At 38.2% G+C, this 13,669-nt stretch overlaps 1 protein-coding gene across 2 annotated transcripts in view; it reads right to left on the bottom strand.

Annotated features, from left to right (window-relative positions):
• Window positions 1–13,669, bottom strand: part of LOC123875960 (protein dead ringer) — a 172,796-nt gene that overhangs the window by 107,364 nt on the left and 51,763 nt on the right. For both annotated transcript variants that reach the window (XM_045922090.1, XM_045922089.1), the window contains 2 exons: window positions 1,910–2,164; window positions 604–870 (listed from right to left, as the gene is read on the bottom strand). In XM_045922090.1, coding sequence (XP_045778046.1) covers window positions 604–870; window positions 1,910–2,164 — 522 coding nt within the window. The remainder of the gene's footprint in view (window positions 1–603; window positions 871–1,909; window positions 2,165–13,669) is intronic.

Here is a 13,669-nt window from a genome sequence, read left to right as displayed (position 1 = left end):
TCTGATACTTTGAATCGTAGGCGCGGAATAGTCCAAGAAAATCGGTTCAGCCGTTTGAAAGTTATCAGGTCTTTTCGGTCTTTTCTAGTTACTGTAACTTCACTTGTCGGGGGTGTTATAAATTTTTAATTTACACTTGTTATGAATTTTATTTATATCAATGTCTTGATTTATAGCTACCTATCTACACTCGTAATACGTAGGTATGTAGAGTTGTGAAACGAAACGTTGCGGAAATGATGTTTTTAAGTTCTGTGGTAGTCATTTTTCGCTCTCAATGTTAATTTTTTTTAAAGAATAAACCATACGAATAAGATTTTTTAATGTGAAGGAGCAGACGGTTCCCCTGATGTTAAGTGATTAATTATTATTCACTTTTCACAACTCACCAGAGGAACTGCCAATGTTTATACCGACTTACATATAAAATCGTGTAGATAACAGACAAAACAAATCAAGTTGCGTGAAAACCTAGTACAGTTTGTACCTGATTTTCGAAAATCATATGTTTTCAGCTGCGTCGAGGAAAAATACCTATCTAAAAGCTGAAAGTATTAACATAGGCAATGATAATGAGAAAAAATAGCACAAACTTCTACATACCTGACGGACCTGCTTGTATTGTTCTTCGAAGCTCCATCCAGCCGCGCTTCCCTCGGATGACGAAGACGAGGCGGAGCCTACAGGCTGGGCGGGGGGAGGTGGAGCGGGGGCAAGAAACGCGGGGGGAGCGTAAGGGAAGTTCGCACCACCACTGGCAAGGGCGAACACACTGCTGGGGGTGGACAAAGGCGCGCCTTGGGCGAGTGATGCAAGGGATGAAAGGTGTGGATGCAATGACGTCTTGAGGGACTCGAAGTCGTCGCGAACCTGTTGAGAGAAAAAAAAATTGAGTAACTTATTCACGGAATATAGGTAAAAAGTCAGGACCTCTTCATTTGGTGATAAGGATCTCATAATGCTATCAAATGAACCTAAATTCAGTGTCAGGCAAACAACTTGAACATTGGCGCGAATGGCGCGGGCACGTGATTGGTTAAAAATTGACCCTTGCTTCTTGGATTCGCCAACTTCCTTCACTACAAACACTTAAAGTTGTTTTCCGGGCACTATTGACTATGAAGGTCTTTTTGATTGGAATTTTTGTTACAAAAGCGGCCCGAGACCGGAAGAGGGCTCCGAGGACAACCCCCGAAAATGTACAAAAGCATGTGTTTATAAGAATTCTTTCGTTTCCATGCCAACTATTCAGATAGGTGCAATAGAAGATCCAATGGGTATATTGGACAGAAACCTTACCGGACTTAACCTTTTATCATCCATTGTATAAAATTCTCACATCTTTCACCATCTGTAACAAAAAAGGTTCCGCAACTCTTTAGTGTCTCTTTCCCTCTATGAGTAACTACATGCCTTCGTCCAATTACTTAACATAATACTAACTCGCTGACCTTCCCTGGCTTCGCTTGAAAGGATTTTCGAAAATCGGTGAAAAGGTTAATTTTCCAAACAAGAACCAACTAATTTTCATGGATAGGTATAACTTGAAAAATGACGGTCTTTTTTACAAACTTTCATCCCCTATTCTTTTTGGGGTGATGAGCGCCTACGACATAAAAGGAACTCATTGTTGTAATTTTAAGTTTCTAACTCTAGTAGTTCAGGTATTGGATGAATCCTTAGGTCAGTCAATTAATCAGTCAGTCACGACAAGTGTTTGTAATTTGTATATAGAAATAGAAAGATTAGATAATAATAGTTCTTTTAGACAGCTTTTCTTATTGTTCGGTCTTTTTATTCAAACACTTAAGAACTATAATTTGTGATGTGTGTACACAACTTTAAAAATATAAACATTTTTCTTTTTTTGTCCTTTTCTTTCTTATTTACCAATTTTACTGATCCTTACCTTCAGTTCCCTCTCCAGAGGCCTCGGCGAATTCCTCTGATGCGAGTGGTTCATTGGATGGTTATTCATATTGTTCATATTGTTATTCATCTGGTGGTTGATTGTCCCGTGGTGGGACATATTGTGGTGAGGCTGGTGGGGTTGCAGCATCGGCTGGTGCGGCTGCTGCTGGTGGGGAGCTGCGTCTCGACCCACACCCTCGTCCGAGCTCTCGCAAGACTGGTCGCCGGATGAATCGCCTTCCGACCGCGCTGACTGTGGAAGATAGAAGCAGTTAGGGAAATGACCATCTTATCATGACCCATGCTAATTAGCAGTGAGAGCCGAGTGGGAAGGATGTCGTTAGCCTACTTTCGGAAGGTCGCGGGTTCAATCCCGGGACTAGCTACCATAAAAATGAAGCAACTGTACTTTATTATTGGTTGGTTTCACACTCATCCTTCGTTTTTTAAAGCCGCCAAATTGTACTACTTACTAATATTTTCATTGTGTAATGTTTTATTTTTGTGTTTCTTTTTATGGTGGTGTACAATAAAGCATATTTCAATTTCAATTCAATTTCAAGAGTATAGACTAGCTACCATAAAAATGAAGCACCTATAATTTTATTATTGGTTGGTTTCACGCACATCCTTCCTTTTTTAAGACGACCGCAGATAATTTGTGAGTTTTGTAGTAATTAAGGAAATAAAGGTTTGCTCTACTCGTGTACATGTCGCAAACCTGATTTAAAATAATTATCCTATATTTAATACGTATATTTTATCGAAACCATTTAATAATGTACCAATTATACACAAGTAGGCACCTATCTAAGACATTATTACGGTCGAGTTTAGTAAATAATTGACGTATTTTAAAATTATTACCACCTTCCAAGGCGCAGGTGTCGCGTGGTCGGAGGACTAGCCGCTGGAACCAACAATTACTCAGAAATGTCGCGAGGCGTCAGGCGATTATTTATTTAAAAAACCGGCCAAGTGTGAATCGGACTTACACACTAAGGGTTCCGTAGTCCGTACTATCGTACAGGAATAACACAGTTCTTTTTTAGGGTTCCGTACCTAAAAAAGGAAAAAGGGAGCATTATAGGATCACTTTGTTGTCTGTCTGTCGTGGCTGTCAAGAAAACCTATAGGGTACTTCCCATTGACCTAGAATCATGAAATTTGGCAGGTACGTAGGTTTTAAAGCATGTAAAAAAAAAACCGTGAATTTGTGGTTCCATCACAAAAAATAAATTAAAATGTGTTTCAATTTTCAAAGTAAGATAACTATACCTACCAAGTGAAGTATTACATGAATGGGCTTTTTTGTACATTCTTAAACAGGTTTTTATTTATTTTTATGCATAATAACCCTCGGTGCGCGAGTCTGACTCGCACTTGACCGGTTTTTTCTCTGACGATACGGAACCCTAAAAAATAAAAAAACACCCAAGAAAGAACCCATTAAATGTCCCTCCCTTTCTTTCAATGTGTTTTGTATTGTATTTACTCACAATTTTTCGTTTATTACCTACCCTTATTTTCCCATTATGTAACATTATTTACAAAAACTTTATGCAAGCAATCGCGTACCTACTCTATACAGGCACAAAAGCGCTGCTTGCCATCATAGTTGACAAATAGGTATATTGGTAGTTACATACTTTACATTTACAATTTGGTGTGGATATTATATACTTAGGAAACAATAGAGATGGATAAAAAGGACCCCTGCTTTTGCTTCTTTTTGCTATAACATCAATTTTAAATTAGGTAGGCAAGTATGTAATAGACATAGAATACTAAATACATAGTTATACTTACTGCAGTATAGCTTCCATAGTATGAGATTTTTGCGGAAGGTCCTTTTAAATAGATAAAAATTAATGTTTCGAAAATTATTATCAATGAGGTAAGTACCTATAAAAAATATTATGCTCTCTACCAATTGGACCCTAAGTAGGTATATAAATTATATAAAAGCTCAAAATATATTTAACAAAACAAAAAATCCTCTTAATTTGCTTTGTGGTTGCATAACCCACTACGCCCGAGGAGGTAACTTGAAAAAATTACCTTCCAAGTTAATTTATATATGATAACAACTTCGATAACATATGGTAAGCACCGCAAGCGACTTGTTATGGTGTGCATTTGTTCCGAAAATGTAGGTTTAATTTCACAATAAAAAGTACCTAACAATAATTGAGGTTGGTATATAATATTATGAGACAGGTGTGTACCCAAAAGTTATTAAATAATCCAAAGATGGTAAAGTTAGCACTCGTGTTGAAAGTCTAATAAAACTAGATCACTTACCCGTACTATCTTTCACATAGTAGGTAAGTGCTTACAATTACAAAGCTCAAAGTAGATTGGATTGCTAGATTGCTAACCCAAAGCTTCTAGTCTCAAACTCCATCCAATACATAGTCCACCTATTCCTTTCTTCTTAGGGACAGCCAGCAGAATTAAAAGCAAGTTGCCAGAAAATAAATTAGATTTAGGGCTATTTTTTTTTGTATATAGGCAGGTTTAATGAATTAGTTCGACAGAATTACGTCAAAACGTCTTATTTATATGATTGACAAGTGTAAATTAAAAATTTATAACACTCCCGACAAGTGAAGGTTACAGTGACTAGAAAAGACCTGATAACTTTCAAACGGCTGAACCGATTTTCATGGATTATAGCTAAGAACACTCTCGATCAAGCCACCTTAGAAACAAAATAAACTAAATTAAAATCGGTTCATTAGTTTAGGAGCTACGATGCCACAGACAGATACACAGATACACACGTCAAACTTATAACACCCCTCTTTTTGGGTCGGGGGTTAAAAATAGGCCCTTGATATGCCCCTGATTTATTTTTCCTACATTAAAAAAACTATAATAAATAAGTATAGAAACTGTTTCCGTGCGTTGACGATGGCGCATTTTCATTCACCTAAGGCTAGGTATAAATGGTGCGTTTATAAACAAGGCATTGCGAATCCATTTCACGCGAAACCACGGTAATGAGGTTGGGAAACCAGTCCCGAGTCCCTTATAATACTTAAGGCCTCGGTAAAACAAAGCGCGAGAGCAGCGGCGTGCGATGGCATCACGTTCCTGCTTTACTGTTTCACCATAGAACAATGAGAAATCATGAACGTTAACATCCTCATCTGGCCGACATAATATGCTTGCGCTAGACGGCAATCATCACACTTCACACTAATATTATAAAGGCGAAAGTTTGTATGTGTGTGTGTGTGTGTGTGTGTGTGTGTGTGTGTGTGTGTGTGTGTGTGTGTGTGTGTGTGTGTGTGTGTGTGTGTGTGTGTGTGTGTGTGTGTGTGTGTGTGTGTGTGTGTGTGTGTGTGTGTGTGTGTGTGTGTGTGTGTGTATGTTTGTTACTCCTTCACCCAAAAACTACTGGACGGATTTGGCTGAAATTTGGAATGGAGATAGATAATATCCTGGATTAGCACATAGGCTACTTTTTATCCCGGAAAATCAAAGAGTTCCCACGGGATTTCGAAAAACCTAAATCCACGCGGGCGAAGTCGCGGGCATCGGCTAGTATTTAATACGTCATACACGCCCATCCATAGTACGTTTTTGCTATTGCTGTTTGCAATTGCTGAAGATCGTGGTCCTGACGGAATCCTACCCTCGAGCGGATTAGTTTAGCTTCTGAATGTGACCATTTTTTATATTATTATAATTCTTGTAGGTGTTTGTCTCCCTCAGCTGGTCAAGTCAAGTGTCAGTAGCGTCACTAATGCTACTAACGCGGACTCGAAAGTCCATCTTTAGCATCGCATCGCTGCCGCAGCGTTTTGTGTATATCCAAACCCTTACAATACTTAAAGTTTCATCGGAGTCAATATAAAGAAACTGTAGCGGAACTGTAAGAACAGTACAGATTTATTTAGATTTTGATTAGAATAGATTAGGAAATGCATTGGGCACGTTATCGCCGCATCGCTGCCGCAGCGCGTTGTATGTATCCAAAACTTATTATACTCAAAGTTCCATCGGAATCAATATAAAGAAACTGTAGCGGAGGGTAATCAGAATGGAAACGAGCGCGGTCGCCGCCAGCGGCCCCAATTACGACATTAAAATTATTATTTTATTTCCATTTTTATTTATTATTCGCATTATTATATTGTGTGGAGTTATTATCGGTGAAATGTTTCGTTCCGATAAACGCTCCGCTCGGGACGTCACGCGAGCTTCCCGCGAGCCTCGGCTTCAGGGTCCCGTACGAGTGTTTTCATTTTTGAGTTGAGTTAATTAAAAAAAACCACGACTTGAGAAGGTTTTTGAATTGAGTTGAGTAATTAAAAAAACACGACTGCTCTGCCATATTAAACTGTTTACTAAAACTTCACTCGGGATGTTGTAAAAATTTTAACGATACCCCATACCTACATTCAAATCTGTTCAGCCATTTAGAATTTATGGTGGAAAAAAGCAATACATAGATGAATCCTAGAAACACTCATTTCTTTTTCAGTTGTGTAAAAAAACTTCATAATCCATATACTCTCGAATAATATAAACGCGAAAATGTGTCTGCCAGCCTATCTGTCTATCTGCAGCTTTTCACGGCTCGTGGTTCAACCGTTTGGTAGGTACCAAAGGTACAGAGATAGCTTGCGTGATGCGTCTCAAGAAAGGAAATAGGGTACTTTTATCCCGGAAAATTAAAGAGTTTATCTACTCGTAATTATTTAAAAGTATCCTAGTGGTTAAGACATCGGCCTCCTAGTCGGAGGGGTCCAGGGTTCGATTCCGAGCGCGGACCTCTGACTTTTCGGAATTATGTGCGTTTAAAGCAATTTAGACGATGTTTTCCTAAACGTGAGGAGACCTACATGCTTGAGGGTTTTGCATAGTTTAATGTTCTCAGAAGTGTGTGAAGTATGACAATCCGCACTTGACCAGCATGGTGGACTACGATCAAACCCTTCTCATTTTGAAAGAAGATCCATTCGTAGAAATAGGCTGACGATGGGTGGATGATGCGGAATGCAGATGAATATGCAATTATTTAAAAAAAATTGTTAGTCTCACTTATAAAAATACAACACTGCTCATACAGGCTTTTATACACATAACTCTTTCTGTTATACCTTCGTAGCATTCACTTCCCAAATGGTTCTTTATACTACAGAACCCTTTAAACTTGAGTCGCTGCTCGTATCCTGGAAGCATCTTATTATATTTCGACTTTCTCATGGTTCCCGACTGCTACTGGATTCCGTTCCTTTTTTACTTTTAAGGTGCAAGGCAATTTGATTTAAATGCTTTATCAATAAAGGTACTTTAAAAACCAGAGAGGTGCCATATATTATTACTAGAGGTGGAGATGTTCCGTAACTTTAATCTGATTGCTGAATAAGGACCAGTCGTGTTTTTGGCATTCAGCAAATCGCGCTGGATCTATCCTCTATCCGCCATTAATATTGCTATCTTTATCATATCATGATATCATTCTTACGTTACTAATGTAATCACATTCATCAACCCATCACTGACTCACTATTGCGCACGGTTCTCCCCTCAGCATGAGATGAAAGTGCGGATTGGCAAACACACTTTATAGAATATCAAGGAGATAACTCTCAGGGATACAGGTTTTCTCACGATGTTTTACCTGGATTGTTAAAACAAGTTGGTACCAACCTACCTAATAGCTTAAAAGTTTAAAACGCACATAGCTCTTAAAAGTTAGAGGTAAGTGCCCAGTCTGTGTCTGAATTTCTATATTCTATAACACAATGATTAAAAATCATTACGTCGTATTCGGCTGAACTTCACACAGAACCGAGTGCGTAAACAAACTACCAAAAATATTATTATATTGTTATCGAGTGACGAACTGTAAAAACCAACAGTTACGAGCACCGATAAGTAGGATAAAGTTAGCACAGTATACGCTAACGTCTCCTCAAACAGAATTAGTAAGTTGTAAAGGCTGAAATAAACAAAACGCGCAGTGACATCGCGATGCCCAAAGTCTCACAAAGCATGACTGCCGCGACGGTAGCGACGCGACACCAGAGTGAACTAAAGTGAGGAAATTCTCAGTTTGATCCTGAAACGACAATTCTGTCAAATATTAGGCTAAGGGCAACATGTAATCAAAAATACCTAGTCGTTTATAGCCTACCTTACGTCAAATGTAGGTAGACATCTTGTCTTATGGACTCAACTGCAACCACAATGCAATAGGTAAAAGCCAAAACACAAACCAGGACCTGTCGGTAATGATTTAAATTTTTGATTTACACTAATTGTTTCAGTGTTTATTTGGCGGGTGACACAGAGACTCCGTCTCATCTCAGTGTCACCAGTTCGATGTGTTGGATACTTTGTCGTCGCGATTCGCCCCTCGCTGCCGTCGCGCGTCGTGTCTGCCCAAGCCTTCAGTCTTTGCTAGAATCCCTCGCGTGATTTTATAATAAAAAGTTAACTGTGTTCCGATAAAAAGGTACATTCACATTGAAAGTGTCAATAAATGTGACCGGAATTTCTCTATAGGTTAACACCTTCTAACATTGTAATGTTTATCTCGAGTCCAAGCCAATATTACCCTAAGGGAAACCACGTTTACTTACATTGTATCTACCTACGTGGATTTATTTGTCCCTTGCTATTGCTATTTCCTATATATATGTAATATAGGATAAGTAGTACCTAGTTGCATACATTAAATACCAATGGCGCCTGGCGGTTCGATTCGAATAAAACAATTGCAGTGCCGTACATAATAGTTGTACGAGTACCTACCTGCAAATCTTAGATCATAGAAATACGAGTAGTAGTAAAAAGATTTTTTATTCAAATGAAGTTAAGGTCAATAAAAAGAATCGTCATAGGAAGTCTTTACAAGAGACCTATGCCCAGCAGTGGTCATCTATCGGTTGACGAAGATGTTGATGACTTCAATATGTAAATGATAACCTTTTAAAAATGTTGTCCAAACATTGAAATGAAAAGTGAAAGAATTTATCGATCGGGACCATTAAAAATCATCACGCTTATGGTTTAAATAAACAACAAATAAAAGGCTAGCGTTCTCAGAAGATTCCTGAACCAATATTAACCGCGACATAAGGGCCAACGCACACACGGTACGTTTTTAACATCGGCAATCAATTTTCGGAGTACAATGCGTCTGAATTTTTCTCCGCAAAAGCTTTGTTTTCTTAATTTGTAACAAGTTAGCCCTTAACTGCGATCAAAATTATTGGTAGTAACGTAATGAAGCTGTCTTAGATGGTAGCGAGCTAATTTGAAAAGGGTCATTTAAGCCCCAACACTAATGTTTTAAGTTTTACTCCGCATGCATTCCAATGCCAGCAAAATGGTTGAGGCTGTGGCATCTGTCATCATCATATTACCTACACATAAGCACAACTGCAAAAAAGTTTGTAACCACCAAAACATGATTCAGCATCAAATCAGTTTTTAAATTTGCAATTTCAATGCCGTGATCGACTGCAGGTCGCAGTCGCCAAAACGCGTTTGCTAAAACTATCATGTGTGTTTTGACCCTAAACAGAAGGAGTAAGGACAAACCATTGATTAACGCTTCTATTCAAGCCATGCAAGGGATTATGGTCTTAGTCTCGTACACTATTAAAGTCATATAAGAATGTCAAAAGAATTTGGAGCTGGTATCAATGAATGAGCCGTGCTTAAGGAAAGTGCTACTTTATGAAGAGATTACCTGAGGCGCACCTTTACCGTCCATAAATTTAGTTTATGGCTATGAACACTGAATCCTAATCTGAGGCAATATTGTTGACATTTGTTGAGGGATAAATCAGTGGAATACATGGCTCATCTACATATTCTTCTTCATTGTTTAAGGTTGCCACGGTCGCGTACTCGCAATCACATTTCCAGGTAGAATATGTTCTCCCATTTGGATTTGTCTTCGGGATTACGGAGAGTAACGTGAGACAGCAAGCAATTTCACCCTACCCACTTGCCAACTTGCCAGATCCTTTTTTCCATGCACATGCAAACTGTGGAATCAACTCCAAATTACAACATGGGGTTATTTAAGGGGCGGACCAACAAATTCCTGAAAGGCACGCATCGGCTGTACCTCTGGTGCTGCAATGTTCATGGGCGACGGTAATCACTTAACATCAGTGACCCGACTGCTCGTTTGCTCGCTATTTTATTATTTTTTTAAATAAAACAGGTGTATCAAATGTGGTATCGATCTGATCAGCTCAAGCAAGGGGCACATTCTCTTTGCCTCTGCAACTCAATCTTAGTTTTTCTTCAGAGATATATACCTATTAGTTTCTTAGAACTTGTCTACAAAATTAATAATTTGAGTGGTTATTTGCTTTTTTATTTATATATTTATTAATTGAAAAAATATACAGAGGGGTTTTCTTACATTCAGCGCCACAAAAACCACAGTTTGTTTATCCGGGCACTGAGTTAACTTATTAAATGAGAATCAAACTACGTTTGTACAGAGCGCGTATCGTGAAGACTCAACGGCACTGCAGCTTAATACTAAGTAATATTTGTGATAGAAATCGTAATCGGCTCCATGCGAGCAGCTTTTATGAGGCGTAATCAAATAGAAACTTGTAATGAAAGATGTCGTTTACGCTTCTTGTTTGGTATGCAAAGCAAATAGAGGCGGTAATAAAATATTGGACATTAAGTTGTTAACGTCGATAGAAATATCACAGATGCGAAAGCGTGATTCCAAATATCGAGGACTCGTGTTAAATGTAGATACAACTCTACACAAGTTGAGCTAAGATGTTTACATATTACATTTTTGATGAATAGCTTCTGGGAGGCTGGCATGGAAGTTGTGATTGTCAAGTTGCAATTGTTCTAATTGGCTGAATTTATGGTAATCCTTACTACCTATCAGGACTGGCCAAAAAAATGTAATGTTTTCAAGATTCATGTATGTAAAATTCTATAATCCACCATAAGTTGTAAATGCTTGAACAGATTTTGATGTATGGTGTATCGTAACAATCCTTATAACATCCCGAGTGACACAAGCTATACTTTTTTTGAAAAAAATCAATAGGTATACCTACCTACTTAGCAGCTGTAAGATGCTATTTTGAAATGTGAAACAATTAGTTCGTTTATTGGCGGAGCAGTCATGCTTTTATTTTTTTATTAATCACTTAATTTAAATATAGAACAGTGATCTTGTAGCTTCTTCCTTCTTTGTCTCTCTGACCCTGTTTTACACCTCTTTATTTGACCGCAACCTTTCTCTTGATCTGTCTATATTCTTTTCACCTTCCTCGAATTTCCTCTATCTTAAGCTGAAATACAATTTTATTTCAGACATCTAAATACATAGTACTTTGGTATCTAGTATAGTATAGTAAATAGCTATCCCTTTAGTATCAGGATTTAGCAATCAATAAAAATAAAAAAAGTCCTGACTCTGGAAAGCAGTGTAGTATATCTACGAAATAAAATCAACATGGACCAAGTAGTTTGTCATACCTACAGGACGTGATCCAAAGGTTCGCGTATCCTCCATCCCTGGAACGTTTATTAGCAGGATCGGTCACGACTGGCTTTGTCCACACATTAGCAGAGTTAGCACCAGGACCCTGCTACCTGCCTGTTTACATAGACCACGCGTATTTGCCTACTGCCTAGATATCCACGATCATTGAGCTCAGACCATAGAGTAGTAAACCTCATCACTTCTTCACTCACACAATAATTTAATAATAAATATTCAATAATTTTAGTGCTATGTTGTACATCGAATCGAGGAGTCAAATCTATGAAAACGAAATATAATAGAGAACGGCGCCTCAACTACCACTGGTTAGGAAAGCAGATTTGATGCATAAGAGCCTGAAAAGGAGAAGTAAATACAGGTCAGGCGCCAACAAAAAGCTCCCCTGGTGAGGGGGGAAAAAGTTCAAAATTTCTAATCTAATTCATAAGTAGGTACTTCAATGTATCAATGCGAAAGGGTGCCTGTTTGTCTGTCCGCCTATCTGCCTGTCTGCAAGCTTTTCACGCAACAACCGTATAACCGATTTTGATGTTTGATACAACGTTAGCATACCAGGTAAGGACAGAGGCTACATTTTATCCCGTATAATCAAAGAGTTCCCAAGGGATTCTTAAAGGTCCGTCCGTTTAACCGATTTTTATGAAATTTGGTACAAAGGATAGCTTGCGTTCCGGAAATTGGCATAGGCGAATTTTTATCCCGGAAAATCAAAGAGTTCCCACGGGATTTTAAAAAACCTGAATCCACGCAGACGAAGTCGCGGGCATCATCTAGTAATACCATAACTCTATTTATAGTTCTAACTCCTCATATTATATCTGGTGTTTCTCAAGTTGCGACACACATTTGCGCAATGTATTGTTGACGCCAAAGGGAAATCTGCCTGTGAGTTTACGTAACAGAGGAATTGTTAAACAAGATACTCGTACCTATTTATTTAAAACTAACTTAGGTATTCTGTGGTAATGGTGGCAAGTATTACATTCATCACTTTCAAGAATACACTACACTAGCTAGTCCGCCGGCTTCGCTTGGGCGGTCGAAATACATTCCTAGTTCTACGAATGAAACGCAAAATGTCAAACTCTTAGACCTGGCATGGCGGTCTAAGCTGTTGATATTATGTCAGTCAGTCAGTTTTCTTTTTTTTATAAGGTACAACTTCGTCTAAAAAAGTATTCTATGGTCGTCTCCAGGATACAAGCTATCACTTTATCAAGTAGATGATGCCCGCAACTTAGTCCATATAGATTTAGGATTTTTTTTATCCCATTGGAACTCATTAATTTTCCGGGACCAAAGTAGCCTCGTCTTTCTTCGGGATGTAAGCTATCTTTATCCCGAATTCCGTGAAGAAGATATCGTGGACGTAGAAATAGCACAAAGAGGAGCTATAAAGCCGTAATACCGTGGTAACACAGATATAGACAGTTCTTAACAGTATCACAATGTTGCCGTATTAACTGCCGCAGTAACATTAACATTAGCGCACATAAAATAACCGCCAATAAGTCGAAGCTCGCATCAAAACCTTCACAAAGCAACCTGTTCTTGGCTCAACAAATACACCGTGTTTACATTACGATCCTGGGGCTTCATTTAATAATTCTCGGGAACTAAAAGCCTTTGAACATTTCATCAGATGACCCTCCCTGTTTGCACACACTCCTGACTCGAGATGCTAATGTGGACACAAGGACTTGTATCGCCGATCGGCCTTCGATGCTTTTATTGTTAGAGCGGACATACACGGGCAGGTTAAAGCAGTCATGCTCATGACTGCCTGCTTCAAACTGAGGTTTAGATCTATAGAGCGCGCTTTGACTTTGCTCAGACTTAATGAAATGAAATGAGATTTATTCGCTGAATATGAGTTGTTAAGTTCAAAATAATATTATAGCTAAGTTTATGCGACCTTTATATTCTACTTAATAAGCATGCAAATATTTAATTCTCTTCTCTAATAATCTGTACAAATAATCCTGATGAGATTAAAATAGGTGTAAAAGTGAATTAATTATTATCATTTTTTATAGCATGTCTCTTAATTAAATGTCAATATTAATATTATTTATTATTATAACTAAAAATTCGAAAATCGAATAAAATGAGTTGTCACATAGCCAACGAATGAGATTTTTTTAAAGCGCCCTGTTGGTTGATTTTTAAGACACGTGGCATAAATCTGTCTCGTTTTAACTGAAACTTAAGTGTAATCAAATGCGCTCTATA

Source organism: Maniola jurtina, chromosome 20 (genome assembly GCF_905333055.1).
Source record: "Maniola jurtina chromosome 20, ilManJurt1.1, whole genome shotgun sequence".
In the NCBI taxonomy this organism is placed as follows: domain Eukaryota; kingdom Metazoa; phylum Arthropoda; class Insecta; order Lepidoptera; family Nymphalidae; genus Maniola; species Maniola jurtina.
The sequence above is the reverse complement of the archived record's forward strand: the minus strand, read 5'-3'. Positions and strand labels throughout refer to the sequence as shown.